Raw genomic sequence first — 27,515 nt, forward strand, 5'->3', positions numbered from 1 at the left:
CCATCCCAAAAAAACAAAAAGAATCTGAATTTTGAGACTGACTCTGAGAGGCCTGAGGTGGTCAGGGGGCATCCTGAGAGACCCAGCGAGAAGGGTACCCACAGGCAGCGGGAGTGCTCCCCCCAGGAAGCCCCCTCCCTTCATTGCCACCTGCATCTGTGAAGTCTGGGCCCTGGATTTCCATTACCTGGGCAGTGGGCAAGGCTGAGTAGGCTGCAGAGAAGGTTCCCACGGGGGACTCTCAGGGATGGGGAGAGGGAAGCGTGAGAGGAACCATGGCCAAAAAAGGCCAGGTGACAGGCAGGGGAGGCGGGGGCTCTGAAAGGACCAACTGCCTTGAGGCTCAAGCCTCAAGAGGCAAAGCTGAACACAGGGATTACCAGGGTTCTGATGGCTGAAGCACTTTGTGAAGCTCTGGGGTGGCCTGGAGTCTGGCAGCAGAGAGGTGGTTTCCGCAGCACAGGGCTGGGGAGGAGGCTTGTGGCTTAGGCCGGAGGCAGGACTGTGATCTGCCTGGACAGAGCACACGGGGCCTGTAGCGTAGGCCCGGAGGCAGGGTGGGTGGTCTCACCCCACCTCCTGCTCCCCTGTGACACTGAGCTTCCATCACCCTAGTCCCTTCCCCAACCCACAGTCCCTCCCAAGTCTCAAGATGGTCTAGGTCTCCTTGGATCCCCCCAGAGCCCCAAATGTCCAGACAGGGCTCCTTCTCCCAGGCAGAGACAGGGCAGGTGCCCCCAGTATCTCTCTCCTCCACACCTCCACCCCAGTGTGTTCTCTCCTGGCCTGGGTGAGGACCACAAATGGGACACAGTGGGCACACACAGAAATAATGAGGGAGCAATGTGAAAATGAGAGCCTAGAATTCAGGCCTGGAGACCACAGTCATCTAAAGAGACGAGGCTCTAATAGCAGGATCTCAACCCCTCCAGCTGACGATGACCAGGAACTGCATGTTTGTTAAACATGCAGTTTAACAAAGTTGGAGTTATTGTGGATCATTGTACTAAGGGGGATGCAACCATGGGGAGTTGCGGGGCATCCCAGAAAGAGTGTGTGGGTAAGGACTTCACAGATTCAAGCTGGTGTTAGAGTATTTGGGGAAGGGTTTGAGGAAACAGGCTTTGCTCTGGGTTAGATGGTATCAGGAGGCTGGCTTAGAATCAGCATTCTAAGAGTGGGTAGGTGTCATAGGAGTTCTCATCTAGAAGGCAGGAATGATGGTACTAATAAAGAAGCAGCAGTCACTCATATTAACCAGGAAAGGGAGTTTGGTCATTTTTGGGGTTTGCACAGTGACTATGTTTTATCTGTGTTCACACACGTTACGGAGTGGTCAGAGCGTGGCCTGGTATGATGTTGCGAATGACATTCAGCAGCAGGACACCAGGGTCCAGCTGAGGCCGCCAGCTCCTGGCCACCAGGGGCCGCTTTTCTTTCTTGGTAGCTTCAGACAGCAACCGAGAAGAGATGGAAGGGACAGATGTTACTCACACAGCACATGCCAGGCACTGTGCTCAACGTTAGATGGACGTTGCTCACGTAATCTTTACTAAAGTCCTCTCCTCATTGTACAGATGAGGAAACTGAGGCTCAGAGAGGCAAGATGCTCATCAGAGTCCAGAATGACTGGCAAAACTAGAATGTAAACCCAGTTTATGTTCCCCTTGGTTCCAAAGTCCCTTTCACCCTCTTGCCCTTGCCTGAGGCTGAGCCTCTGCTCGCTCATCAGAGCTACGTGGTCCTGAATTGTGTCCCTCAGGCACCCCTGCTAGGCACATCTCCCTGCAGGGTTTCAGCCCATCCATGGCAGGCCAGCCGCAGTGTCAGCAGTCACCCCAGCCCAGGAGGGTCCCCGTGCCTAGAGGTGTGAAGGGTAATGAGGCCCCATAATTAAGGTTTCTGAAGACATGGCTGGGAGATTTATAGACAGGCTTTGTCAATAATTGTGCTACCGGCTGCAGATCCAGCGAGACATCGATAAGTGCTCGTTACAGCTTCTCCCTGCTCCCTGCTCCCTGCCCTGCCCCCGCACCACGCCTCCTGAGCCATCAGCCTGCTTGTTCACAGCGCCTATGTACACAGGCTTCGCTCAATTAATTTGCACTTGTTGGCGCCATCTGTTCTTTTCATGTGTCCTTATCAGGAGTGTGTGCGCCCTGCCTCCTGCTCAGATATGACAGTGCAACCCTCCTCATACATACAGGGGCTTCCTGGGCAGGCTCACATCTGCCCTCTCAGACTGGGCTCCTCAGGGTGGGACACTGTCTCCCCCCTCAGTCTAGGGCCCCTGAAGGCAAGGCCAAGTCTTCATCTTCCTTCATCTCCCCCTCAACACCCACAGCCTCTCTCTCTCTCTGCTGAGCCAAGCTTGGCCTGGGACCCTTGCAAACCCCTCTGAGTCTGACCCCACCTGGCAGGGCCTCAGCCCCCCAGAGGAAGCCCCCAGACCCCAAACCAAACCATGCCCTGGAAGGCTGGCTACCTCTGGGTGCTGGGAAGCAGGGCGTTGGATCTGGTCCCTGCTCTGGCTCCCATAGCCTGAGCTTTGGCAGGTTCCTGCTACGAGAACAGTGACACATTTCAGTCACAGGGGTGGGAAGGGGCTGAGAGGCTGAGAAGCCACTTGGAAGTCTCTGTTTCTCTTGAGCAGCATTGATCAAGGGTGGTACAGGAGCCAAGGCTTGTACAGCTCCTAGAGTGGGGTGTGTCATGGCCTGGTGGCTCCAGGATGCCAGGGCAGGTGGCCCAGTCAGATAACTGAGAAAAGGCAGCATCTCAAGGATGCCTTCCCTTGGCTCTCTCCCCATCCCAAGGTTTTGGGTCATTCTGTCTTCCAAAACGCATCTCAGTCCCTTCCAGTCCCAGCACAGATTTCTTTCTTTTCTTTTGTTTCTTCTTCTTTTTTTTTTTTTTTTTTTGAGATGGAGTGTCACTCTGTTGTCCGGGCTAGGGTATGGTGGTGTGATCTCGGCTCACTGCAACCCCTGCCTCCCCAGATTCAAGCAATTCTCCTGCCTCAGCCTCCTGAGTAACTGGGATTACAGGTGCCCGCCACCATGCCCAGCTAATTTTTATATTTTTAGTAGAGACGGGGTTTCGCCATATTGGCCAGGATGGTCTCAAACTCCTGTTTGAGTTTGAGATCAGGTGATTTGCCCAGCACAGATTTCTAACCCTGGAGGGCTATGAATGCTGAGCTGGCCCTGCCACAGAAGTGCTAGGCAACTTCTTACCCTCTCTGGGCTCTGGGTCCTGCATAGCCATTGAATTTGTTTAAAGGCAACCAGACCTTATTCTGGGAGGGTCTTTGGGAATTCACAAGCATGCTTGGTGCCAGCATTCAGGCCCAGCCCAGTCCACTTTGCCTGCCTATAACAGGCTCGACAGCTGGGCCTTAGACTTGCATCCAAGGTCCCATGACTGAACCCTGCAGCCGCTCCAGTCTCATCTCCTACCAGCCCCTCCTTGCCACATGTCCTGTCTGCACTCCCGCAACGTACCAGGCTGCTGCTCACCTCCACACCTGTGCCCCTGCTGTTCCCTGTGCTAAGACTGTGTCCCCTCCTTATGCCTGTATCACCTAACAAACTCCTACTCATCCTTCAAAACCCATCTCCCACTCTGACATGCCCTCCAATACACCCCTGCCTGCACCCCAGGGTGAGGAGGGGGCTGGCTGAGGGGCTCCCCAGCTACTGCATTTGCCATACTGATATATTATGCCACACTGCCTGCTGTCACATCAACTAGAATACAAGCTCCTTGGGACAGAGACCCCAAGCTTTGGTCACATCTGTGTCTCCAGTGCCCACCACAGGGCCTGGCCAAGTGGGCCTGCCAAAGAGTGTATCCTGAACTGGGAGGACCTCAGTCCTTGGCCTGGGTGGGGGAAAGGCAGTGCTCACTTCTCCCCTGGAGATGAAAGGAGACACTCTCTTGCCACTCTGGCTGCCCACTTATAGGGTCATGACGACCTCAAGGCAGACAATGGATTCAGTTACGGCAAAATGCAAACATACACTTTGGGGGTGGAGGGTACAGAGGAGGGAGCTTTAACCAAGCTCCCTGCCCACCCTTCCCCTGCCAGCCCCCTGGTCTGGACCCATCCCAGGGTCCCTCTGTGAACGTCACTGACATCATGACGAACCCTTTCCTTCAGACAGCTCCAAGCTGTGGTGGAGCACCTGGGGTGGGGATTTGGGGGTTGGGGAGGGGCACAGTTCCATGTGTATTTCAGGCCCAGCAGCATTCCTGCCAGGAGAGAGTTTTAGAAACGGAAATGGAGGGCTGTGTTCCCTCAGCACATGTCCTGCCTCCTGGAGCTGGCATCTCTGCCCTCACACGGCCCATGTGCAGGGGCACAGAACCCCAGCTGCCCACAAGCCCCCTCCGAGGCTGCAGCAGAGGCCCACATCCAGGCAGGGTCCAGAGAAGTCTGACAGCCTGTCAAAAGCAACAGCAAAAGCCATCTCAGCCCCAGGAGCCTCTCCTCCCCCACCCCCGTGTGTCTGATGCGGTGGTTTTATTGCAGGAAGTGAGGGCATTCAAGACAGCCTCAGAATGTACGAACCAGACCTGGAGCCGGCAGGGGTGGGGGGCGCAGAGCAGCCGTGGGACTCCAGGAGACAGGTGTGGGCTCAGTGGAGACGGTTGCAGGGGACCAGGGAGGCATCTGGACCTTCTGGCTAGGCCAGCTTCAAACTCGAGTTGAGGGGAGGCCTCTCCCACCAGCGGCTAAGCATGGCTGTCAACATCCTGCATGCCCCGCCCTGAGTTCAGCTGAGCCTCTGGCCCTGCAATAGGGAGATCCCAGCCCCGGCGAGTGATGAAGCATGAGCCCCGCCCTTGCGGACTCCAAGGCCAAGGCCAGTTGAGGACAGGAGAGCCAGCCCCAGGGTCCGGAGTGGTGGTGAAGACTCTGGAACCAGCTTACCCACTCCAGCAACTTCCCTAGCCTCCTTGTGCCTCACTCTCCTCCTCTGTGGAATGGGCATGAAGGTGGCTACTTCATCAGGTGACTGGTGGTGAAGTTAGACCGATCTATTTAAGGTAGTTAAAACAGTGCCCAGCCTGTGGTGAGCTCTTGTCACCTGCCTGATGCAGGCTCTAGAAATTGAGAAAGGAAGCCAAGAAGAGTGGGAAAGCCTTTTGTTAGGAGGTGGGCTTTGCAGAACAGATCTGCAGCAATGGGGGAAGGCGACCCCATCCTGTAGGTAGGAGAACTGCATGAGCAAAGGCACAGAGGCCGGATGCACTGAACCTGTTTGTTCCCCCAGAGGTTCTGAGGCCGCGGGAAGTGGCTGGTGCGGGAGTGGCTGGTCCGAGGGGAGCTGCGCTATTAAGTGTGGAGGGGGAGGGGGACAGGAGCAAGACCACAGGGCCCTTGACCGCCAAGCTGGGTGAAGGAAGTGTGAATAAAGCCCCAGTGCCACCAGGCATCTCTGTGCTGCCCTCCTCTCCCTCCCCAGCCCAGCCTGGCTTCTGCCCTGTTTCCGGGGACCCCCTGAAGGAGGACATCCCTTAGCCCCACAAAGAGCCCTGCCCTAGTCTCCACATAGTAATTGTCTTGTGTGTCTCACCCAGTGATAAGGGGTGAGTAAGGGACAGGGAGTGTGGGCTCTTTAGCACCCGTTTTATAGATGAAATGCCTGAGACCAGGCGGGAGCCCCTGGGGCCTCCCTGGCTTCAGGGGGCAGGCTCAAGCCCCTCAAGGGTGCGGCTCCCCTCCCTCTCAGCAGCCCACACTTGGTCTATGTCCGGTGATGGGTCCCTGAGGGTCCGCTCGGGCGCCCCTCCGGTCTCCCGCCAGAGCAGAGCTGGAAGACAGCCATGTCTGGGGCCCGGCTGAGCTCAGTGCATGCCTCTGCGTAGTGCATTATTGATGGTGCTTCTAATTGTGCGTTTCCCAAAGTCTACAGGCCTTTGATGAAAAATTCATGGCACGCCCGAGGATGGGAGCAGACTCAATCGATTGGCGCACAGCAGGCGGGGAAAGATGGGGCCCCTCGCAGGGAGGGGTGGTGAAGCCTGGTCTGGGAGGCTTCTTACCCCAGGATCTTGGGGACAGCAGGGGACACACACCCATTTCCCTGGTGGGGAGCCTGAGGGGCAGGAGCAGGAAGACCTAAGGCCCACATCTCAGTGCCACCTGGTGACTTGTGCCATCAAGGGAGGATGGCCAACTCTACCATGGGCCTCCCCTTCATTTCCCTGGAGGGGTGCTAGACCCTCCAGAGTCCCTCATGAGAGTCACACAGAGGAGGGAGTAATATTTCTGGAGCCACTCTTATATGCCAGGCACTGCTCAGAGCTGTACACTCACAGCCTCATTTAATCCCCAACAGCGTTATGAGATGGGCACAGTGATGCACTCCATTTTACAGAGGAGAAAACAGGCTCAGAGAGGTTAAGTGACCTGTCCTGAGTCACACAGCTGCTTAGTAACACAGCCCACTATCTTTCCACTTCACCAGGCCCACTCAAACAACAACTAATGGGAGTATGGGGATTGTCTGGTGCCACTCCCCTGCCTGTCCCTATTGTTCAGAGGAAATGTCCCCATTAAGAAAAAGTGGAGTGGGCCGGGCGCGATGGCTCACGCCTGTAATCCCAACACTTTGGGAGGCCGAGGCAGGTGGATTACGAGGTCAAGAGATCGTGGGCATCCTGACTAACACAGTGAAACCTCGTCTCTACTAAAAAAAATACAAAAAAAAAAATTTAGCCAGGTGTGGTGGCGGGCACCTGTAGTCCCAGCTTCTCAGGAGGCTAAGGCAGGAGAATGGCATCAACCCAGGAGGCGGAGCTTGCAGTAAGCCGAGATCATGCCACTGCACTCCAACCTGGGAGACAGAGCGAGAGACAAAGCGAGACTCTGTGTCAAAAAGAAAAAAAAAAGAAAAGGTGGAGTAAGTGAAACCTGAGGCCTGCAAATGAGAAGAGGAAAGGCACCCCTGCAACACTGAGAGAGGCCAGAGACCCCCAACCCTGTGCAGAGTGCTGAGCTGGGCACCCAGCAGCAGGGGCGGAGATTTTGAAACGGGTGGAGGTGACTGTCCTGGCTTGTCCAGTCAGGGATTATTATTGTGCCACCGTTGAGGCCCCAAAGAACAGTCAGTCATCCATTCATTCATTAAACAAGTAAACAAATATTTATGAAGTCCCACTGCTCGTCAGCATCTTGCTAGGTCCAGATGGAGGGCCCTATCATGAAAGGCTTTGCGACCAAGCTTGTCTGGGACAGACAGGCTGAACCCAGTTCAGCTGGGGAAAGGCAGGCAGGCCCCTCCATACCCCAGGAGGGGGTCTCAGCAACCCAGGCTGAAGCCATTTACATCAGACGTTCTGCCTTCGTGACCAACGCCGTTTCTAGGTGGTGGGCTGGCTTGTTTGGGTTTGTTTTTTCTTTGCTTCCCAGTGAGTTTCTTTCAAAAACATCCACCCATGTCTCAGCTGAACTAAAGAGAAAGGAATTTGTCCAGAGCATAAGGAAAGCAGACAGGGGAAAGCCCCATGGGCCAGGCGTGGGGCCCTAAGCCACACTGCAGCTGCAGGGAGGAGAGTGAGCCCAGCTTGTGCTGCGTGGGGTGGGGAGGACTCCTGAGGGGACAAAGGGGAATCGGGGAGCAGAGAGACTAAGGGGAAGGGGGAGGAGGAGACTCAGGGACAGAGGGTGAAGCTCAGTGGGAGAGAAAGGGGAGACGGGATATGGGGGTAACCAGGAGGCAGAGAAAGTGGAGAAGAGAGTGGAGAGTTGAGGGGGAGGCAGGGACCAAGGTGTAGCCAAAGGCAGGTGAAGGAGGAGGGATACTGACCCTGGGCCAGGGGAGTCAGAAGGCCTGAGCCCTGAAGGGCCCCACAGCTCTCCTCGGCCCTGCTGTCTCTGTACTATTCTATGGCCAAAGAGTGAGTCTTGCATTGTTTCAGCCACCCCACACAGACATCCCCCACCCTGGAACAAAGGGGAAGTGGCCCCATGGCCTGCCTGCTTCAGCTCAGGGCTGGGTTTGGTCACCAGGCAGGCACTTGTTGTAGCAACGGTCCCCGGGGACCCATCCTGGGGAACAGGACTGCTAGCAGTAAAGATGGGGGAGCCAGGGCCCCCATCCCCTCCAGCCCCCAAGGCTGCCCCAGACCTCGTTGACAACCTCTCTGTAAGTCGCCCCCTCACCCACTGGTTCTGGGAGGATGGGTTGTGGCTTGCCTAGCAGCAGGTGCGTTGGGGTGTGTTGCCCAGCAACCAGCAGAGGTGTTCCCAGAGCCTCTACAAGTGGGAGGCAGGGTGGAGAGGACCAGGGCTTTGACTGTTAGATACCCATGGTCACAGGAATCTTTTGCGGGGCCCCCAGCTCCAGCCTAGGCCACCTGAGCCCACACAGTAAACCAGACAGGGAGTACAGAAGGGCTTCTGGGAAAATCCCTTAAAGTGACCGTTGCCTCCTGCTAGTCTGGGCCCCACCTCTGGCGTCTTGGAGGTCCAGCCTCGGATCCTAGAAAGTGACTGAGCCTGGGCTAGCCTGGGAAAGCTTGCTGGTAGTGCATGTGTGATGCCGAGCTGTGAGGAGGAGTGGGTGTGGCAGATGGGGCATCCAGCGGAAGCAGTAGCCTAGGCCGGGGGCTGGGGCCGCCCAGGGAAGTGCTAACCTTTCTGGTTTGGGCCCCAGTTGCCAAAGCATTTCTTCTTCCCCTTTGGCAAGAATCCCAGAGGACAACCCCAACAAGGATCATTCCCCGCAGGGGTGCAGATGAGTAGGCACGAAGTGGGCAAGGGCCTCGCTTCAGGTCGTTCAACAGCTGTGGGCAGAGGCTGGATCAGAACCCAAGGTTCTGGGTTCCAACCGGGGCTCTTCCCCCACCCTCCGTGGGGCATTCCTGAGGCAGCAAAGCTCTAACCAGGGAGGATTCTGGCAGGAGGTGACCAGTGGGTAGGGTTCTTTGTGGAAGAGTGAACCGGGCCTGTAAAACCAGGACTGGGGCCTGCCCCTCACCACCCGCTGAATGCCCAGCCTTGAACTTCCCTGACTGAGAGCAAAGGCTGGCCCCAATCCTCTGTCAGCAGAGGCTGGACTCTGGCCCAATACCCAAGGAGTAGTGACTGATGGCCTGTCTTGGGATAGCCCGAGGGTCTTCCTGGAAGAGGAGGGCCCAGAATGGAGCCTTGAGGGTCGGGCAGGGTTCAGAAAAGCCTGAGAGGGGAAGTAGGAATGGGAAGCCAGCATCCTCCAGGAAGCCCTGCCCCCACCCCAGCCCAGCCGGTCTCCATTGTCCTGGCCGGGCCCAATTAGCACCTGGCTCCTGCAGGGGCCAATTAGACAGGGGCTGAGGTCAGCGGCCGGCCAAGGCCCTGCCACCCCTCCAAGCTTCACCCAGCCAAGCACAAAAGCTTTCTAGGCACCATCTCTGCTGCAGCAGGAAGGGAAAGAAAGAACAGAAGAAAGGGAAAATGCACTCCTTTTGTTTCTTTGCCGTAACCTTGGGCTGAACAAAGAAGCGACTGCCCCCCCCCTCCCTGGGAGGGCAGCTTCTGTGGAGCAGGGAGTCTGTTGTAAACAGCAGTTCGCACAGACTGTTGTGGTTGGGAGGCCCAGATGACATTCGAGGGGAACCAGGAGCAGAGACCTGGGGTGAGCAGGGCCCTGGTTCTAGAAACTCCTGTGACTCCCCACTGCCCTCTGTTCAGAAGCAGAGCTCCCGGGCCTGGCTGGGGCAGACAGGTGGGCCTGCTCCAGCTCTCTAGCCACAGACCTGTGTACTTTGCTGCCTCCAAAGAGCCCAGCCCACATGGGCCTCCACACCTTCCCTCGGTGTTCCCCACCTCTCAAGTCCCACCCAATCCAGTCAAATCTCACCTGCACCTCAAAGGCCCAGCTCCACCCCTCCTCTGTAGGATCCTGTCCCCAACCCCACCCCTGGCCTTGACTTGCACTCCTAAGGTGTGAGCCATGTCCCATGCAAAGCCTTCCTCCCACTGGGAACTTCTGAGTGCAGGGGTCTCCCCACCCCCACAGAGCTGAGCTTAGGGGTGCAAACAGCAGCTGCCAGGCCCTGCTGGGGAGCAGGTGGAAGGGAGATATATGCCAAACAGAGCCCAGAATGGGCTTGGGAAGTTGGGGCCACCCTGGAGTGGTAGCAGGTGAAGGGGACCCACCAGTGCCATTGTCTCCTGCAGGCTCCCACCCCCATCGCACAGACCACCTTGCCCTCACCTCCCTAACCCTGCCCTCTGTGTCTCAGGAGCGAAACCTCTCCCGCTGGGCAATGCCCTTCCCACTTTGATATCCCACCCAGCCAGTGAGGCTCTCAGTCCTCCCTCGCCTGCCCTCTGGTGGTGATGAGGTTCCAAAGTGAATGGAGGGAAAGAAAGAAGCTTGTTCTCATGGCCAGTGGGTTCTATTGTCCTTCAGTGGGTGGGAAGGGAGCTTGGCTGGATGGGCAGTGGCAAAGAACTGAGAGGCCAGGGACCCAGTAGCATTGGCCCGTGTGCTTCTGGGAGTAAGAGGAGTTCTTAGCCACGGTGAGCCCCGACCCCTGGGAAAACACTAGTCCCTTTCAGCAAATTTTCAGGCACAACTTTCATCCTCCTTGACTTGTCCCTGAGATGGCCCCTCAGAGCTGGGCTTTTGCTCCCTGGTCTCTGGAACTGGAGGAGGCCAGCACCAGTTTGCAAGCTGAATTTTCCATTGTATTTTAAAGAAATGTGGTTAATTCGCTTTATTTTATTTTATCTTATCTTATTTATTTATTTTTGAGATGGAGTATTGCTCTGTTGCCCAGGCTGGAGTTCAGTGGCGCCATCTCAGCTCACTGCAACCTCCACCCCACCCCCACCCGCCCCCTGGTTCAAGCGATTCTCCCACCTCATCCTCCCAAGTAGCTGAGATTACAGGCACCCACCACTACGCCCAGCTAATTTTTGTATTTTTAGTAGAGATGGGATTTCACCATGTTGGCCAGGCTGGTCTCAAACTTCTGACCTCAGGCGATCTGCCTGCCTTGCCCTCCCAAAGTGCTGGGATTACAGGCATGAGCCACTGTGCCCTGCCTAATTTTTGTATTTTTAGTAGGGAGAGGGTTTCACTATATTGGCCAGGCTGGTCTTGGACTCCTGACCTCAAGTGATCCGCCCGCCTTGGCTCCCAAAGTGCCGGGATTATAGACGTGAACCACCGCACCCGGCCAAGAAATGTGGTTATTCCGTTTAAAAGTATTGGGAAATTTAGATTAGCCAAGAGAAGCCTCTCTGATATTCAAAGGACACCTGCAGGAGTTCTGTCTGGCAAATTTGGCAGGAGCAGGGTCTGGGTCAAAGGATTTGCCAGAGTAAGGCAGGGAGGCAGGGAGGCCCTTCCCTGCCATCAAGGTCTTCAGGAGCTAGAGGGGGAGCACGTGGGTGGCCCTTGGCAGATGGGGATTGCCAGGCTGGTGTGGACAAGGAACAGCTTCTGGACAGAGGTAGGGAAGGCTTTGAAGATAGGGGCCCAGAAGGCTGGGCCCATGGGTGGAGTGGCCAGGGCTAAATTCTGAAAGGAGGTCTAGCTGTGCGGGGAGAGGTAGAAATTCCAAGTTGGAAATTTACCATGAGGCCCAGTGGGAGCCGTTGGAGGGGTCTGGAGGCCAGAGAGGATGTTCCAGTTACCTATTGCAATAGCAAACTACCCCAAAATGTTATCAGTTAAAACGAGAATTTTTTTCTTTTATTATTACATCTCATAGCTTTGTGGGTCAGGAACTCAGCCACGGCACAGCAGGTCTGAGTCCTCAGCTGGGACAACCTACGGGGAGGGGAGGGAGCAGCCAGGGCTGGGTGGGCCTCGCCCTCTCCTATACACTGAGTTTGGGCTTCCCCACAGTCTCAGGGCAGCAAGAAATTAGCAGCTAGCAGGGAAGAATTAGGGTTACTGCAAGATGGGTCTCATCCCAAGCCTCTGTCCTCATCACTCAGCTCCAACATCTTCCCTGGAGCTAACCCAGGACAGAGGCCCCAGCCCAGGTTCAAGATTCACTGAGTGACTTCAGGCAAATCTCTGCACCTCTCTGGTCCCAATATCAGAACTTCTGAGATGGGAATTCCAGGCTAGAGGTCTTGGAAGGCTGGCTGGACTGCCTGGAGGAAGGACATGTGCTCCTGGAACTGGGAAGAGAGACAGCCCCGCACACATGAGCTGTGGGCCACTCAGGTTGGCCTTATCCCACCACAGGCTGAAGCTGGGTGTCTGTGGGAGGCGGCTGCCCTCTGCCGGCTGCAAAGGCAAACCACATGCAGATGGCCTGGGCCTGCCAGCGATGGATCCTGGGGGTGTGGGGAACCCTGAGATCGGGTGGCTGCCCAGGGAAGGGGACAAAGGAGAGGGTGTGTGCCTGGTTCAGCAAACCCATCTGCTGCACCCACTCCACCACTAGCCAGACTGCCACCCACACTGCCTCAGACCCAGCAACCTGTCTCAGGCCTCCTTCCCTGGGAGAGTGAAGCCCCTCCCCACTCCTACTTCTGCTCCAGCCCATGTCTCCCCTACGCATCCCTCCCTCTTACCTTCTAATTCTCCAGGAAATCCTCTCTCTCCACCACTATGCCTCTCCTTGAGCCTGCGTTCCCAGCTACCTTTGACCCTTCTCAGCCTCACTGTCCCCTCAGACCTTCCCCACAGCACCCAGCATTCAGAGCACTGGCCAAGGTCACCTCCTCCAGGCCACACCCAGAGGCTGCCTCTGCAGTTCTGGAAGCTGTTGAGCCTTCTCTCCTTTTTCCAAAATTCTTTTAAATTGTGAAATGTAACCCATTTCACAATTTAAGAAAAATTGCATTGAACATATAGAACATAATTGTTATAAATTATTATATAGCAAATGTCCATGAAACCACCACCCAGGTCAGGAAACAGCATCACCAGCATCCTCACGCCCCTTGTGCCCCTCCCAGCCACACCCCTCGTCTCCTGGATGTAATCACTCTACCAGCTTTCTGTCCTTGCTTTGCTTCTTTACTTTTTTATTATTTATTTATTTATTTATTTTTGGGACAGAGTCTCGCTCTGTCACCCAGGCTGGAGCGCAATAGCATAATCTCAGTTCACTGCAACCTCCGCCTCCCGGATTCAAGTGATTCTCAGGCCTCAGCCTGCCAAGTAGCTGGGATTACAGGCACCCACCACAACACCCGGCTAATTTTTGGTTTTTTGTGTAGAAACAGGGTTTCACCATGTTTGTCAGGCTGATCTTAAACTTCTGACGAAGTTTAAGCGACCTGCCCGCTTCAGCCTCCCAAAGTGCTGGGATTAAAAGAGTAAGCCAGCCCCGTGGCTCACGCTTGTAATCCCAACACTTTGGGAGGCCGAAGTGGGCAGATCATGAGGTCAGGAGTTCGAGACCAACCTGACAAACATGGTGAAATCCCGTCTCTACTAAAAATACAAAAAAAAATTAGCCCGGCTTAGTGGCAGGTGCCTGTAATCCCAGCTACTCAGGAGGCTGAGGCAGGAGAATTGCCTGAACCCGGGAGGCGGAGCTTGCAGTGAGCCAAGATCACGCCACTGCACTCCAGCCTGGGCGACAGAGAGAGACTCCATCTCAAAAAAAAAAAAAAAAGTGTTAGCCACTGCGCCTGACCTGCTTTGCTTCTTTGTACTGTCGCTACTTGAGCATGCCTCTTGAATCGCTCTGGCCTAATTTTTCTATTTTTACCTTCATGGAGAGGGCACCATGACATATGCATTGCTTTGCACACGGCTTTTTTGCTCGCCTTGATGCACCCACATCATGGTTTCTTCATGCTCTGAAGTATCCCGCTGTGTGGGTCTCCACCTGCCCCTATCTCTGCCCCATAATTCCTCACTCGCCCGCCAGTTCTTTTATGTTTTTATGAAGGTGAGTTTTGCTTTGTGTCCCATTCAGACCATCTCTAGCGGCGGGTTCATCTCCATCACCCAAGCCACAAGACTCAAGCGGAAGGTAGTCGCCTTGCTTTTGAAACCCTCTGCAGCCTTGGCCTTGCCAGCCTGCTCTCGCCACTCTTCCTCCTACCTCTCTGTCAATTGCCCTAGTCCTGAGAGCTCCTCTCCTACCACCCCTTGTCCTTGACCCCCCTCCTCACTCCACACTTCCCAGACACTGAAAATCTGCTCCCTTCCCAAGGCTCCAATGGAACCAGGGCTGTCCTGCCACCTGTCTCCCACCAGGATTCACTCCAGGCTTGATCACCATCAGCCACTGCTGGCCTCCTGCACCTGAGGCCCTGCAGGTACCTCACCCCTAACATGCTCCTCCCCCTAACCCAGCTCCCCCTCCTTCCCACTCCAGACCTGCACCTCCTCCACCCAAAGACCCCAGGCTCATCCTCTCCTCATCCCCCACCACCTCCTTTTTCCCACTTCCTCCTTCCCACTCCAGGCATGCACCTCCACCAAAAGGCCCCAGACTACTCCCAGTCCTCCCACTCCTCCCACTCCTCCCCCACCTCCTTCTCCTCCGCACTGCAGGCACACACCTCCTCCACCCAAAAACCCTAGCCCCTCCCAACGCCCCGCCCCACCATCCCCAACCCTCCTCTTTGTTGTTCACTTCACTCTGTCATGCTGAGTCCTCCTTGGTCTGCCTCCATCCAGCAAGGGTCCCTGGCTCCCTGCTCTGGGCCTCCATTCATTTCTCTGTCCATCTTGAGTGGCCAGAGGGGTCTTGCCACAACCCCCCTCCAGCTTAGGCCTTCCAGTGGCCTGCAGGATGGAGTCCAAGCTCCTGAGGTTGGCCACACCCCTACTCACTCCCCGACCCGCACTCTGCCCTCCAGGAAGTCACCGGCTTTGTTCCTGATCATACACTCTCTCTCCCCCTTGCCTTTGCCACAGTCTCTCCTCTGCCTGAGAGGCCTCTCCCCTACCCCGGGTAACACCTGCTCACCTCCTAGAGTCAGCTTAGGTTATCACCCCCTCCAGGAAGGCTTCCTAGACCTGGGGCTAGGAAAAGAGCCTCCCGTAAGCTCTCCTCTGTCACTGATGTCCCTGCCATCTCCTCGGTGTAGACGGGAGACCATCGCAGGCAGGGATGGTCTGGGCTGGTCTGGGTTCCATGGCCCCAGTGTGGACATGGCCTTCAGCAATTGCTGGTGACTGCTGCTTCCAATGTAGCCTTTACACTGAGTCTCTATGACCTTGGGAACACTACTTCCAATCTCAACTTCCCCATTTTACAATGAGTTTATAAGGACCCTAAGTAGCCACAGGTGTCATTGGATGCAGTGCCTCAGATTCTGCCAGAAGCACTTCTTATTTTGGTGGGAGGGCGGGGGTGGGTAAGGGTTAAGCATTAACCCTTTAGGCCTCCTGCACTCAAGGCCCTGCAGGTAACTTACCCCCAACACAGCCTCCCTACCAGCTCCTTCTCCCCACTCCCAGCTTAAAAACAAAGACAATCACCACTTCCTCCTTCGTGGAAACTGGTTCTCAGTTTCTATAAAATGGAAGTAGTCACATCATCATATCTTCTGTACCCACTGCCCAGGGTTATAATAAGAACCATTAAAAATGTGGGGGCAGGCAGAGTGGCTCATGCCTATAATCCCAGCACTTTGGGAGGCCAAGGTAGGAGGATCACTTGAGGCCAGGAGTTCAAGACCAGCCTGGGCAACATAGCAAGGCCCCATCTTTACAAAAAATTTTAAAATTAGCTAGGCATGATGGCACACACCTGTAGCCCCAGCTACTTTGGAGGCTGAGTCAGGAGGACCACTTGAGCCCGGAAGTTCGAGGTTGCAGTGAGCTATGATCATGCCACTGCACTCCAGCCTGGGTGACAGAGTGAAACTCCATCTTGGAAAACAAGATAGCACTCAGAAGGTGGTGGAGGAAAGGGAGATGCTGTTGCCAGGCACCCTGGGTGCCAGAGCCTGGGCTGGCACTCATCATGCCCCCTGTCACTCCACAGCAACCCCTCTTGAGGTGGGATGATTTTCCCATTCCACGGATGAGGATACTGAGGCTCAGGGAACAGCTGCCCTTCCACAGCCAAAGCGAAGGTGTCGGTGCAGCAAAGGCCACCAGCTCAGTGGCAGTGGGGCAGTTCAAACCCGAGAGCTGGGTCTTGGTAGGGAAAGGGCAGTGTCAGTGGGTAAGGAGAATGCAGTGGGCACTAGGGTCAGGCACAATGGCTTTGGAGTCAGTCCTTCTAGAGGAAGCTCAGCCCAGAGAAAAGACAGGGAAGTGGCTGGTGCCTGACCCTCCCCCGCAGACTGGAAAGTGGGGAGGGGGCTGGAGAGGAGGGACTGGAGCAAGGGAGGCAGCAGGACCACAACAGGAATTTGGGCCATGCTGTCCTTCCTGTTCTCAAGGCTGGGCTGTGACGCAGAGCATGGCCCTGGGGGTTGGGGGGGGTCCAGCTCCAGGCTGTGGGGAGCGGTCAGGGCCACTCATCTGCAGGCAGTGTCCTCCCAGCTGCTCAAGGTCCCTGCTGTGTGGGTTGGGGAAGCCCAGGAGGGAAAACAGGTCCTTCAGGTTCCCACAGATGTAGAGGGAAGAGAGGATAGAGACTGAGGGGTAAGGGCCGAGATCCCTCTCCATACCCTGGGGGAGCCCTCTCTCTCAGAGAGCAGCCAGGCTGGATCGGGAGGGGGATAGGCACCTGTGGAGGCCTACAGGACTAGTCTCCGAGGAGTGGAGTCCAGCAGGGACCGTCTGAGACAGGGACGCAGCCTCACCAGAAGCCATGCTCTCCCTCCATCTCCTTCCTGGCTCCGGGCCCCGGCTTTCTTTGTCTGTCAAGGCAAGATGTTAGTAACAGAGCTCTGGACCAGCTGCGGTGGCTCATGCCTGTAATCCCAGCACTTTGGGAGACTGAGGTGGGCAGATTACCTGAGGTCAGGAGTTCAAGACTAGCCTGGCCAACATAGTGAAACCCCATCTGTACTAAAAAGACAAAAATTAGCTGGGCATGGTGGTGAACGTCTGTAGTCCCAGTTACTCGGGAGGCTGAGGCCAGAGAATGGCTTGAACTTGGGAGGTGGAGGTTGCAGTGAGCCAAGATTGTGCCACTGCACCGCAGCCTGGGTGATGGAGTAAGACTCCATCACAAAACAAAAATAAAAATAACATAGCTCTGCTCATGCTCCAAAAAAACTGAGTTGGAGAACAGGAGGGTCTTAGAAAAGATCACCCTCTGAATCAGAAGAGGGGGTGATCGGACCCATGGGGTGAGCTGAAGAGCTGGCAGCCCCTTCCCACAAGATTCACCCCATGAGCACGCACACAACCCAGTTATGGACAAGATCATATTCATTTGCCATATGCACTTTCCTTTCACAATAGAGCATGGCCATCTCTGTGTGTCAGTACAATAAAATCTAGGTCATCCTTTGTGACCACAGCCTGTGATCCAGAGACTGAGCACTCCCTCATATAAGACCACAAGCTGTGCTGCAGTGAGCATCCCTGCACACATTTTCCTGGGTGTGTGTGCGTGTTTCCCTGGAAGCCAAGAAAACCCATTTGGATACTGCTGTAATTGTCCAGGACAGACATGCTAAGATCTTGAACCGGGCTGGGCAAAGAAAGAAGGGGCCAAATTTCCTTTGCCAAAATATCATGTGCTTCTTTTGGTCAGTCCCCCGTCAGTAACGGGCTGCCATAAATTGAAGATTTAGAGCACAGCAAAGGAGGGGGCTGGGAGCTCTGGGGGCCGCAAGGAGGAAGAGGAAGGGGTCTGACCTGTTGATTAAAGCAGTGATTAGAATAGAATGGGTGTGGAAGAGAGCAGCAGCCTCCAAATTATACCTGCCTCGGCAGGGGCTTGACGCACCAACTCTGAGCCTCACAGCAATACCAGGTATCTCTGCATGAGGACTCTGAGGCTCAGAAAGGTAAAGGGGCCTGACTGAGCTCACACTGCATGTGAGTGGCCAAGCTGGCCTGCTGATCTGGGCCTGACTGCAAAGCCCTGTGTGTGTGTGGTCTCTAGACAGAGTCCCTGCATTAACAATGCTGTCTGAGGACACCAGATGGGCAGATCTGGAGGAGCCAAGACCCGGAACTCAACAGGGGCAAGTGCTGGGGAGATGGACCTGGCACTGGTGCAATTACAGGGAGCCCAGCCAGAAGGCTAGACAGTGGCAGGTGACAAGTGGTGTCTGGTGGGCCCCTGCTGCCAGGAGAGCCCTGCTCTAAAAGCCATGGCCTGCCATGCAGCAGGTGGGAGGCAGCGGCTGAGAAGGCGGGCCATATCCGCAGTCAGCATGAGGCCCAGGTGGGAGCTGGGGGCCAAGCTCTGCTTCCTGGAGGCGTGAGTCCCCACCCGTATGTACACAGCCTCCCACAGCTTCAGGAAGCCCACAGCCACCAGGGCTCAGCAAACTCAGGAGCAAACTGACTTCCCCACACCCATTTCCTCCCCTGTCCCTGCTCCTACCTGCTGTTCCTCCATCCAGATCTCTCTGGTTTCACATCAAGGTTGCAGTGAGCTATGATGGTGCCACTGCAAGATCCTTTTCTATTTTGAGCTGTTCAGATTTAAGAAACTCCCTTTATGAAACTTTATAAATAACAGTAGGGAATTTCTGCTTATAAAACAAATGTATATAAATATAGCCTATTAATTTTTCTGTATATATATGTACATGGGTAGGCATGAATTTTTCTCTCAGTTGGGGATCGCACTGGTAGTTCCTTTTTGTAGCCTGCTTTTATCACTTCTCAGCGTACTGTGAAGTGTCCATGTGTGGAGGCCTCATGGCGGGATTGCACGGCTCTTCAGAACACAGGCTCAAGTCCCTGTAGGCCTGGATTTCAGACCCTGGCTCTATCACTCATCAGTTTTGTAACTGAGCCAGTTACTCGCCTCTCTGAGCCTTGGTTTCTGCATTGGTAGAACAGGGATAATAGTACCTATCCACGCAGGTCTGATGAGAGGACTGAGGGAGGGCACATAAAAAGCTTAGAAGAAGGCCTGGGACACAGTGAATGCTTAATGAGCATCAGACATTAGGATTGCTGTTGTTCCTGACCTCATGGCTGACTCCAGCCCCCTAACCCCCACCTCATACTCCACATCCTATAGATGGATCCCAGCCTCCACCCTGAGTGCTAACCTGGGTCTCCCAGGGTGACCTGGGGTCATCTGACTACTGAGTGGCATCCAGTGGGATTTCTGAGAGGTTCTTCCCTGCGTTCTCAGTGACGTAAGGAATGAGAGGAATTAGAAGAGGGGGAAGGAGGAGGGAAAAGGTAAAGAAATGGCTATGATTGAGCCAGACCCTGCAAACCTGGCCCTGGATCTTCTCAAGTCTCCATTACCCATAGGCCTCCTCCCCTGTGTCCGCGCCCGGGATTTCCCCCTGAGTTGGTATCACAGGATGTGATGTGGCCCCGGGGAGAGAACATTAGTGTGGCTGCCCTCACATGGCCAGGATGGGTGAGGATCAAGTCATAACCACCCCTCCAGGGAGTTGCTAATACTTAGGGCCATGGCTTGGGGCTCCTGGTGCTCACTGGCCTTGGGGGGGCCCACTGACTTTCAAGTGTGGATGTGGATGTGGGACCAGGGTTGCTATAGGACAGTGGGCTCAGCTCTGGGCTCTGGGATCCACAGGAGATGAACAATTACCGGCGGGCCATGCAGAAGATGGCAGAGGACATTCTGTCTCTGCAGAGACAGGCCAGCATCCTGGAAGGAGAGAACCGCATACTGAGGAGTCGCCTGGCCCAGCAGGAGGAGGAAGAGGAGCAGGGCAAAGCCAGTGAGGCCCAGAACGTGGGTGAGGATGTGCAGGCCACCAAAGGCACCCGGGCTTCTGCCTGGGCCCAGGCTTCAGGTTGTGCAACAGGGTGGCGGGGTGCTTTTCCCAGATGTACATGCAGCTGGACTCTGGCAAATAGGAGCCCCTCGCCCACAGACACTCACACAGTCCCTGCCCAGCTGGGTCCCCTCAGGGATGGGAAACAGAGAATCCAGTCCCGTCGCAAGCCCTGGGGCCGAGGGTATCTGCCTTTCTGCTACTGACCATGCTGATTTGAGCTGGGAGAGGCTTCCTCCCTGAGCCGGCTCCCCAACCCACCTAACAGTGTCCATGAAGCAGAAACTGCTGCTGAGTAAGCTGGATATGAAGAAACTGAGGGACAGGGTGCAGCATTTGCAGAATGAGCTGATTCGAGTGAGCTGGGGCTTGTGGGGGCAGGGGGAGGGAACTATGGTGGGGAGCATCTGGGTGAGAAGAGTCTGGGAGGAGAAGGGAGAACAGGCACAGAGGGAATGGAGGCAAAGAAGAAAGGGGACCAGCCCAGTGGAGGACTCAGCAGAGGCGCCGAGGTGGACTGTCAGGGCCAAGGTGGACTCTCAGGCACCCATTCTCTCCCCTTCTCTCCTCCCCCATCTCACAGAAGAATGATCGAGAGAAGGAGCTGCTCCTTCTGTATCAGGCCCAGCAGCCACAGGCTGCTCTGCTGAAGCAGTACCAGAGCAAGCTGCAGAAGATGAAGGCGCTGGAGGAGACCGTGCGGCACCAGGAGAAGGCAGGTGGCAGAGGGGCTGCCCCCGGGGCCCACTGATGATGGCAGAGTAGGGAGCCCCTGGGCCAGCCCAGCCTCTGCTCTGCTCTCCAGGTGATCGAGAAGATGGAGCGGGTGCTGGAGGACAGGCTACAGGACAGGAGCAAGCCCCCTCCTCCGAACAGGCAGCAGGGAAAGCCCTACACGGGTGGGTCCACACCCTGATGTGATCAGCTCCCCAGTTTCTGCCCCACACCTGGAGGCCCTGCCTTCCTGGAGCCTCTGAGCTTCAGGAGAACCTGTGAAGAGGTCCCCTGCACTCAGTTATGTCTGTGGGCCTGGGAGACCCAGGATTGCACTGCTCCCTTCCTCATTCAGGCGCCTCATCCAGAGATCCCCTGAGCTCCCTCCTTCCCTGGAAGCCTCTCAGAACACAATCAGGGAGCAGTGTGAGCCAGGCTAGAAAGAGGCTGGCCCTCCAGAGGAGAGCCCTGCAGACTAGCACAGCAGAAAGGGCCTTCCCCAGAAGAAGGGGCAACGCTTCCCAGCTCCTAACCCCGGGATCCATAGAATTCTTTCCCCATATCTCCAAAGATTCTGCCTCTGCAAAGCAAACAAACAAAAATATTTTGATTAAATCAATGATTTGAGACCAGCCGTGATGGTTCATGCCTATAATCCCAGCACTTTGGGAGGCCAAGGTGGGCAGATCACTTGAGGTCAGGAGTTCGAGACCAGCCTGGCCAACATGGTGAAACCCCACCTCTACTAAAAATACAAAAATTAGCCAGGCATGGTGATGGGCACCTATAATCCCAGCTACTTGGGAAGCTGAGGCAGGAGAATCACTTGAGCCCGGGAGGCAGAGGTTGCAGCGAGCCAAGATTGTGCCACTGTACTCTAGCCTGGGTGACAGAGGGAGACTCTGTCTCAAAATAAATAAATAAATAAATGATTTGGAGGTTTTCTTCCCCATTGATATTAACAAAAAGCCACCTAAAACTGCCAATCAGCCTCTGATAAGCGGAAAGGACCAGGTAACACCATATCAGGCCAGCCCAAAGCAAGGGATTTCCCTGAGCCTTCCTGTGCAACCTCACCCAGGGCCCCTGTGTGCCAAGCCCTGTGCTTAGTCTTCACTGCTGAGGGTTTCAGGGGCAGGAGGGTGGTTTCTAGGGGCCTTTAGAAAGCAATGAAAGCTGGGCTGGCCTTTCAGGAAGCCTGAGTTTATCCAGGAGTCTGGATGAGACTGAGAAGGCAACCTAGGGAGGGAAAACAGCCAGATCAAAGGCCCAGGGAGTGAGAAGAATTCCAGGAATGGAGAAGGAAGAGAGAGAGGTGAGGAGCTGAAATACACCGAAGACAAATGAGTTAGAGAGAACATTGGGGTCAGGTTTGAGAGAGCCTAGAAGGACAGCCTGTGTGCACCTGATCCCACTGGCAGTAGGGAACCATTGAAGGGTTGGGAGCAGAGGGGAGGAGTGAAGCAAAAGGCTGGGGCAGATCAGGACAGGGATATGGGAGGCAGGAGAGCCCATCTCACCAACATCTATGGCCATGTCTCTAGACTTCCCTGTGTTCTCAGCCTCTGGCCTTCCCTTGGGTTCTACGGGAGAGAACCTGCCAGTTGAACTTTACTCGGTGCTGCTGGCAGAAAACATGAAGCTGCGGGTGGAGCTGGATAAGAACCGCCACCAACCAGCCCCCATCATTCTGCAGCAACAGGCCCTGCCGGTAAGAGGCCCTTGACCTGGCCCTGCCTGTGCCGGTCACTGGGTGCCTGGAAACCACCCATGGTACAACCCAAGTTGAAGATCAAGACCAAGAGTTAGGCTTCCCAGGGTCTCCAGTCTGCCTGGAGGCTCCTGGAATTAGCTCTCAGGCCTTGGTCTTTTTCTCCTGGGGAATGTGTGTACCCGAACACCTCACCTTTAACCTCATCTAGCATCCCAGGAGAAAGCAAGCCCCTTGTTGACCCTCGGCCCCTGAACCCTGATCCCTCTGTCACCTGGCTGGCCTCCACCTGGACCCTACACAGGCCTCTCAAAACTCCCTTCTGGAGCATTCCCTGGTCTTGGTGCAGCCTTGGAGAGCCCTTTTCCATCCCAGGTGGACCCCGGGGAGTTGGGAGCAGGAGGAGACTTGGCAGAGAGGCTGCGAGAGACGCATGGCCCAGGCCACTCAGAGTGCACAGAGACCCTGCCCGCACAGGTGGGTGGCCCCAGGGCCCAGAAATGCCCAGGCCCTCCTCCACCTCTGAGGCTGCTTCAGGGCACCCTTGCTTTACATAAACCCCAAAGCAGAACACTTGGAATCACAGAAGATTGGGCAGGGCGGGCGCACAGGAGAGTTTTCTCTCCGTTCCAGGACTCACCGGAGGTGAGTTCTGTTGAAAGCACACCTGACACGTGGACATCCAGGAAAAGTGTGAGTGATGAGGTCAACCGCTTCGCAGCTTCTTCACTTCACTCAAAGACTCCCAGTGCATTAATTATAGTGGGCTCCCTAATGCATTTTACATTAAAAAAAAAGTTGTGTCAAAACTTCATATTCCCAAAATCTGTGTGGGAAACAGCTGTGAAAAAAGCACATGCCAGACCCTGTTGTGAACTTCCAGAAGAGAGTTCGGCCCAGGTCTGACGCTCTGCCTCGAGAGCTCAGTCTGAGCTCAGGCCTGACTGGTTTCTTCCTCAATACTGTACGGTTTCCCGAGTTCACACTGCCACAGCCCCCAGCGTGGGCCAAATGTGAGTTTGTGCTTTGCCCACAGGATCTCCTCTCTGGTACTTCAGACAAGTTCAACCTCTTGGCCAAGCTGGAACGCGCTCAGAGCCGGATCCTGTCCCTGGAAAGCCAGGTAGGTGAGATGCAGGAGTTGATGAGGCTGGACCGGGCTCACCACACAGCCTGTAACCAGGGCTCAGCATGTGAGCAGGGTCTAGGCTCAATCTATGACCAGGATCAAGGCTTAGTGTGCAGCTAGGGTCAGGGTTCAGTGTGCAACCAAGGTCAGGGCTCAGTATACAACCAGGGTCAGGGCTCAGTGTACAACCAGGGTCAGGGCTCAGTGTACAACCAGGGTCAGGGCTCAGTGTGCAACCAGGGTCAGGGCTCAGTGTACAACCAGGGTCAGGGTTCAGTGTGCAACCAGGGTTAGGGTTCAGTGTACAACCAGGGTTAGGGTTCAGTCTGTGACCAGAGTCAGCGCTCAGTGTGTGACCAAGGTCAGGCTCTGTCTATGACCAGAATCAGGGATCAGTGTGGACTCAGGATCAGGGCTCAGTATATTATTGAAATGTTCATCTGTGTCTTGGTCAGGCTGCCTGACTGTTTGGCCCCCTCACCCTCACCCTGTCACCCCTGAGGTCTCGGGAAGGTGTCAAGCCCACATGGCCCAGAGCTTTGCTTTCTGCCTGGACAGCAGGCTCAGGCCCTGGTTGTCCTGGCCATCAGGGATTAGCCCTGCTGCCTATGGTCCTCCAATTGTCCCCCTCTGTGTTTGCAGTTAGAGGACTCAGCTCGACGCTGGGGACGAGAGAAGCAGGATCTGGCCACGCGGCTGCAGGAGCAAGAAAAAGGTTTCAGGCACCCCTCGAACTCCATCATCGTAGAACAGCCCGTGAGTGACCCCCCTGGAATAGCTTCTGGGGGTTCAGGTGGTGGAGCAGGAAGCCACCTCACCCCCAAAGTCACTGGGCCCTGAGAAAAGCCATCGTGGGGCCAACTCCAAGGCTGGGAGTCAGGAGTCCTAGGCTCCCATTCCTGCTCCATTACCAACCGAAAGCTCGGTCTTAATTCCCCCACCTGTCTGAGGGGAACAGAAAACCCCTGCCAAGACTACTCCTTCCCCCACGGGGTGCTGTGAAACTCAAGGAGATGACGGTGGATGAGGGGCCATGCAGGCATCTCCGGGATGCCCTGACACTGAGTGTGCTTTAGGACTGGCTGCGCTCATGCCATGCAGGCATCTCCGGGATGCCCTGACACTGAGTGTGCTTTAGGACTGGCTGCGCTCATGGGCAGAGTAGCTTGTGGCCCCACACCCCTGACTCCATAGAGCGTAAGATTCTCAAATTCGCACACCCTTCTTAGATAGCCACAACGTAGGCTCCATTTTGCCAACTTCCCAAGAACAAACGGGCCCACTCACAACTGCCCCTCAAGTTCAACCCCGGGACCGCCCAGGCCCGCAAAGCAAAGACCCTGACTTCTCCTGCTCCTGAGCCAGCTATGCTGTGTCCATGGCCAGAGGCTCAGCAGCGGCCTCTGGGAGAGGCCTGGAAAGGATGAGGGAACAGCCAAGGAACAAAGGCAACCTTTGCACACTCACCTGAGCCCTGGGGACTCCTGGAGAAATTAGGTGTCACTTGCTGTGGCAAAATGAGTTTAGAAATCTTTGAGAGGTCATGGCCCACTGGGTTCTGGATACTCTGAGGCCTGGTTTATCAGGCAATACGCCCTTGAGCAGGTCGCCCCCTGGGAATGGGGGATACTCATGTGCCCCACTTTGCACACTGTAGAGTGCCCTCACCCACTCCACGGACCTCAAGCAGCCCTCAAATCTGGAGCCCCCGCTGCCCAGCTCAGACACGAAGCTCAACAAGCCCTCGAACCCCCAGAAGGAGACCGCTAACTCTCAGCAGACCTGAGCCCCAGCGCAGGCCTCCTTCCCTGTGTGCTGGGAAGGAGTCTCATCCCCGCCATCTGAAAACGACTTTATTAAATGTTGTAGCTCTGTGAGCATTTGCCTCTTTCCTGGAGCAGGGCAGCCTGGGGGCCCTGCTTCCTCCTCCTAGACCCCACTCTGGGCCTGGGCCTGGGCCTTCTGCTACAGCCTTACAGCCTCTCGCCTGCCCCAGGAGCCAGCATCTTTGGAAAGCCAAGGGCCACAGTGGACCCAGGAGGGTGGAGAGAAGAGGCCTTCCAAAGCAGAGGCCAGGGAGACGGGCCCTTTCCAGACCCCAAGAAGAAGCAAGGCCACCAGAGACCAGTTCTGTTGGGAGATATGAGGGAGGTTTGTCGTTTTCATCTGCCCCAAAACATCTATCGTGTCTGACGTTCCTTCTTTCAAGTTTGCTTTGTCTGTCTCTTGGAAAGGGAAAGACTTGAAGACTTGAAGCCTTCCTGTGGCAGTCATGTATCGTTGTGAAAAACTCCATTAAGCCACTAGGCTGAGCTGGCAAGGATGTGTCCAAATGTAGCCAGGGGCAGGAGAGCAGATTAAGCCAGGGGAAGGAGGCACCCACTGGGAGTCAGGAGACCCGGGTTCTGGGGGCAAGCATGCTGTGTGACTTCAAGGGACCCAAGCAACTTCTCTGGGCTTCAGTTTCCCCATCTATTCCATGCACAGCTTGACCTCTTTGGCTGTAAGACTCTTTCCAGCTATGACATTTCTGAGTCAAAGCTGACTCAGGACCAGAGAAGAAAAAGGACACAGAAAAGAGACACAAAGACAACAGGGAAGAGGATTGTGTGGTGGGGAAAGCAGAAGGGCTCCAAGAGTGGATCCAGATCCCGCAGCTTCGGGTAGGAGAGGCCAGGCTAGCTGGACCACTGGCCTCAGCGGGACTAGCTCCCGCACCTGCCTGCAGGACTTAGACTCGGATAGCCAAGGTCCAAGAGGAATCAGGTCAGGAGTTGTGAGACCCCAAGGATTAGGGGGCGGAAATCAAGACCAGTGTCATTCAGTCCAAATAACAAACCAGCGGCTCTGCTGCAGAATAGTCTCCCCACCTCCCGCCCTTGGACGAGGGGGCACAAGCCCCCAGAGCAAGAACATGAGGCCTGGAGCAAGCCCAGAGGAGGCCCAGGAAGGGTAGAGGAAGCAGGCTGGCCTCTCGTCCCCTGTCAGCCACCTCACACCAGCCCTTCAGTAGCAGGGGTTCTCACCCACAGGTCTTGGCCTTAGCCATGCCCAGGACTCTGGCTGGGCCTTGGCAGGACGTCCTCATGCCCCACAGGGAACTCCCACCCAGGGTTCACCCAAGCAGAGCCCTGTGCAAGCCTTACCCCTGCGGGACAGGTCCACTCAGAAAGGCAGTACTGGTCCACAGTACTTGGGGCCACCCCATTCTCTCCACAGAACTCCCCAGTTCTCCTTTGTCCCTCTGCCTGACGCTTCTGTAGCTCCTGGCACAGTGACAGTTGCCTCCCCTCCTCTGCCCCACTCTGTCTCACCCCTTGCCCCAGGGAGCCTGGAGTTGATTCTGCTGAGCTGCCATGGGTGAGGGGGTCCCAGCAGAGGTGGCTTCAAGTGTGGCTGCCTGGGGTCTCCCGAGCATGCCCCAGATCCTGCTTTAACCCAGGGAGCATCTCCACGGGAGTGATGAACACCTAATGAGTCTGGTGGAATGCAAGACACCACATGGTTCAGCTGTTTATTGTCTCCATGGAGTGGGTGAAGAGGAGTGGCCCAGCTGAGCTGAGGAAGGTGACCACTGAGAACCCATTCTACCTGCTCAGCAGGCTGGGCAGAAAGGGGCAGGGCTGGGGACAGAGGACTGAAGCTGTAGAGCCCCCATGGACCCCACCCCCTGGGCCTTCCTCCCATGTGGCTGCAGGCCATTGTCTCCGATCACTCCTGGGTTGCTTCCTGGTTAAAGGGCCAGAAGGTGAAGGAGATGGGCTTTTCAGGCATCAGGATGAGGTTGAATGTGGTGCCCACATCGCTGAGATGTTGGATTTCAACTCTGAAGTTCTCCAGCATCTGAGAAAGGCAGATGGTAGGTTTAGGGGAGGGCAGTGGAGGATCTGTCTCCCTAGCGAGGCCCATTCACCCATAGGCAGTGCCTGGGGAGTGTGATTTGAGGAGTTCCAAGGAGTTAACCACCAGCTCCTGGTGTAACCCTGGACAGTGCCTGATAATGCACCCTTAGTGCTGCATTCCCTTGATTAGGCCTAGACCTTAACTCGTCTACAAACCTCTGCCCTATCCCATCCCATCACCACCATGGAGAATGGATGGCCAGGGCATCAGTGGGTGATGAGTGACTGAACCTGAAAGCGGGGGCAGCAGGGAATTGTGGGAGAGAGCGAAAGCAAGTAACTGGAGGT

The 27,515-nt window shown here is 55.6% G+C and overlaps 2 protein-coding genes across 4 annotated transcripts in view; one reads left to right on the plus strand and one right to left on the minus strand.

Moving 5' to 3' along the window:
• CCDC33 (coiled-coil domain containing 33) overlaps positions 1-25,202 on the plus strand; it is a 100,534-nt gene extending 75,332 nt beyond the window's left edge. The window contains exons 12-19 of the mRNA XM_015142698.3: positions 19,567-19,732; positions 20,040-20,128; positions 20,355-20,486; positions 20,577-20,670; positions 22,030-22,196; positions 23,233-23,319; positions 23,968-24,081; positions 24,983-25,202. Of these exons, the coding sequence (XP_014998184.3) occupies positions 19,567-19,732; positions 20,040-20,128; positions 20,355-20,486; positions 20,577-20,670; positions 22,030-22,196; positions 23,233-23,319; positions 23,968-24,081; positions 24,983-25,111 (978 nt within the window). The 3' untranslated portion in view covers positions 25,112-25,202. The remainder of the gene's footprint in view (positions 1-19,566; positions 19,733-20,039; positions 20,129-20,354; positions 20,487-20,576; positions 20,671-22,029; positions 22,197-23,232; positions 23,320-23,967; positions 24,082-24,982) is intronic.
• A 1,623-nt stretch (positions 25,203-26,825) lies between these two features.
• The window catches only part of CYP11A1 (cytochrome P450 family 11 subfamily A member 1), a 51,320-nt gene continuing 50,630 nt past the window's right edge, over positions 26,826-27,515 (minus strand). For all 3 annotated transcript variants that reach the window (XM_077939861.1, XM_077939862.1, XM_015142701.3), the window contains exon 9: positions 26,826-27,168. In XM_077939861.1, the coding sequence (XP_077795987.1) occupies positions 27,037-27,168 (132 nt within the window). In that variant the 3' untranslated portion in view covers positions 26,826-27,036. The remainder of the gene's footprint in view (positions 27,169-27,515) is intronic.

This window comes from Macaca mulatta, chromosome 7, assembly GCF_049350105.2.
Source record: "Macaca mulatta isolate MMU2019108-1 chromosome 7, T2T-MMU8v2.0, whole genome shotgun sequence".
Classification (NCBI taxonomy): Eukaryota; Metazoa; Chordata; class Mammalia; order Primates; family Cercopithecidae; genus Macaca; species Macaca mulatta.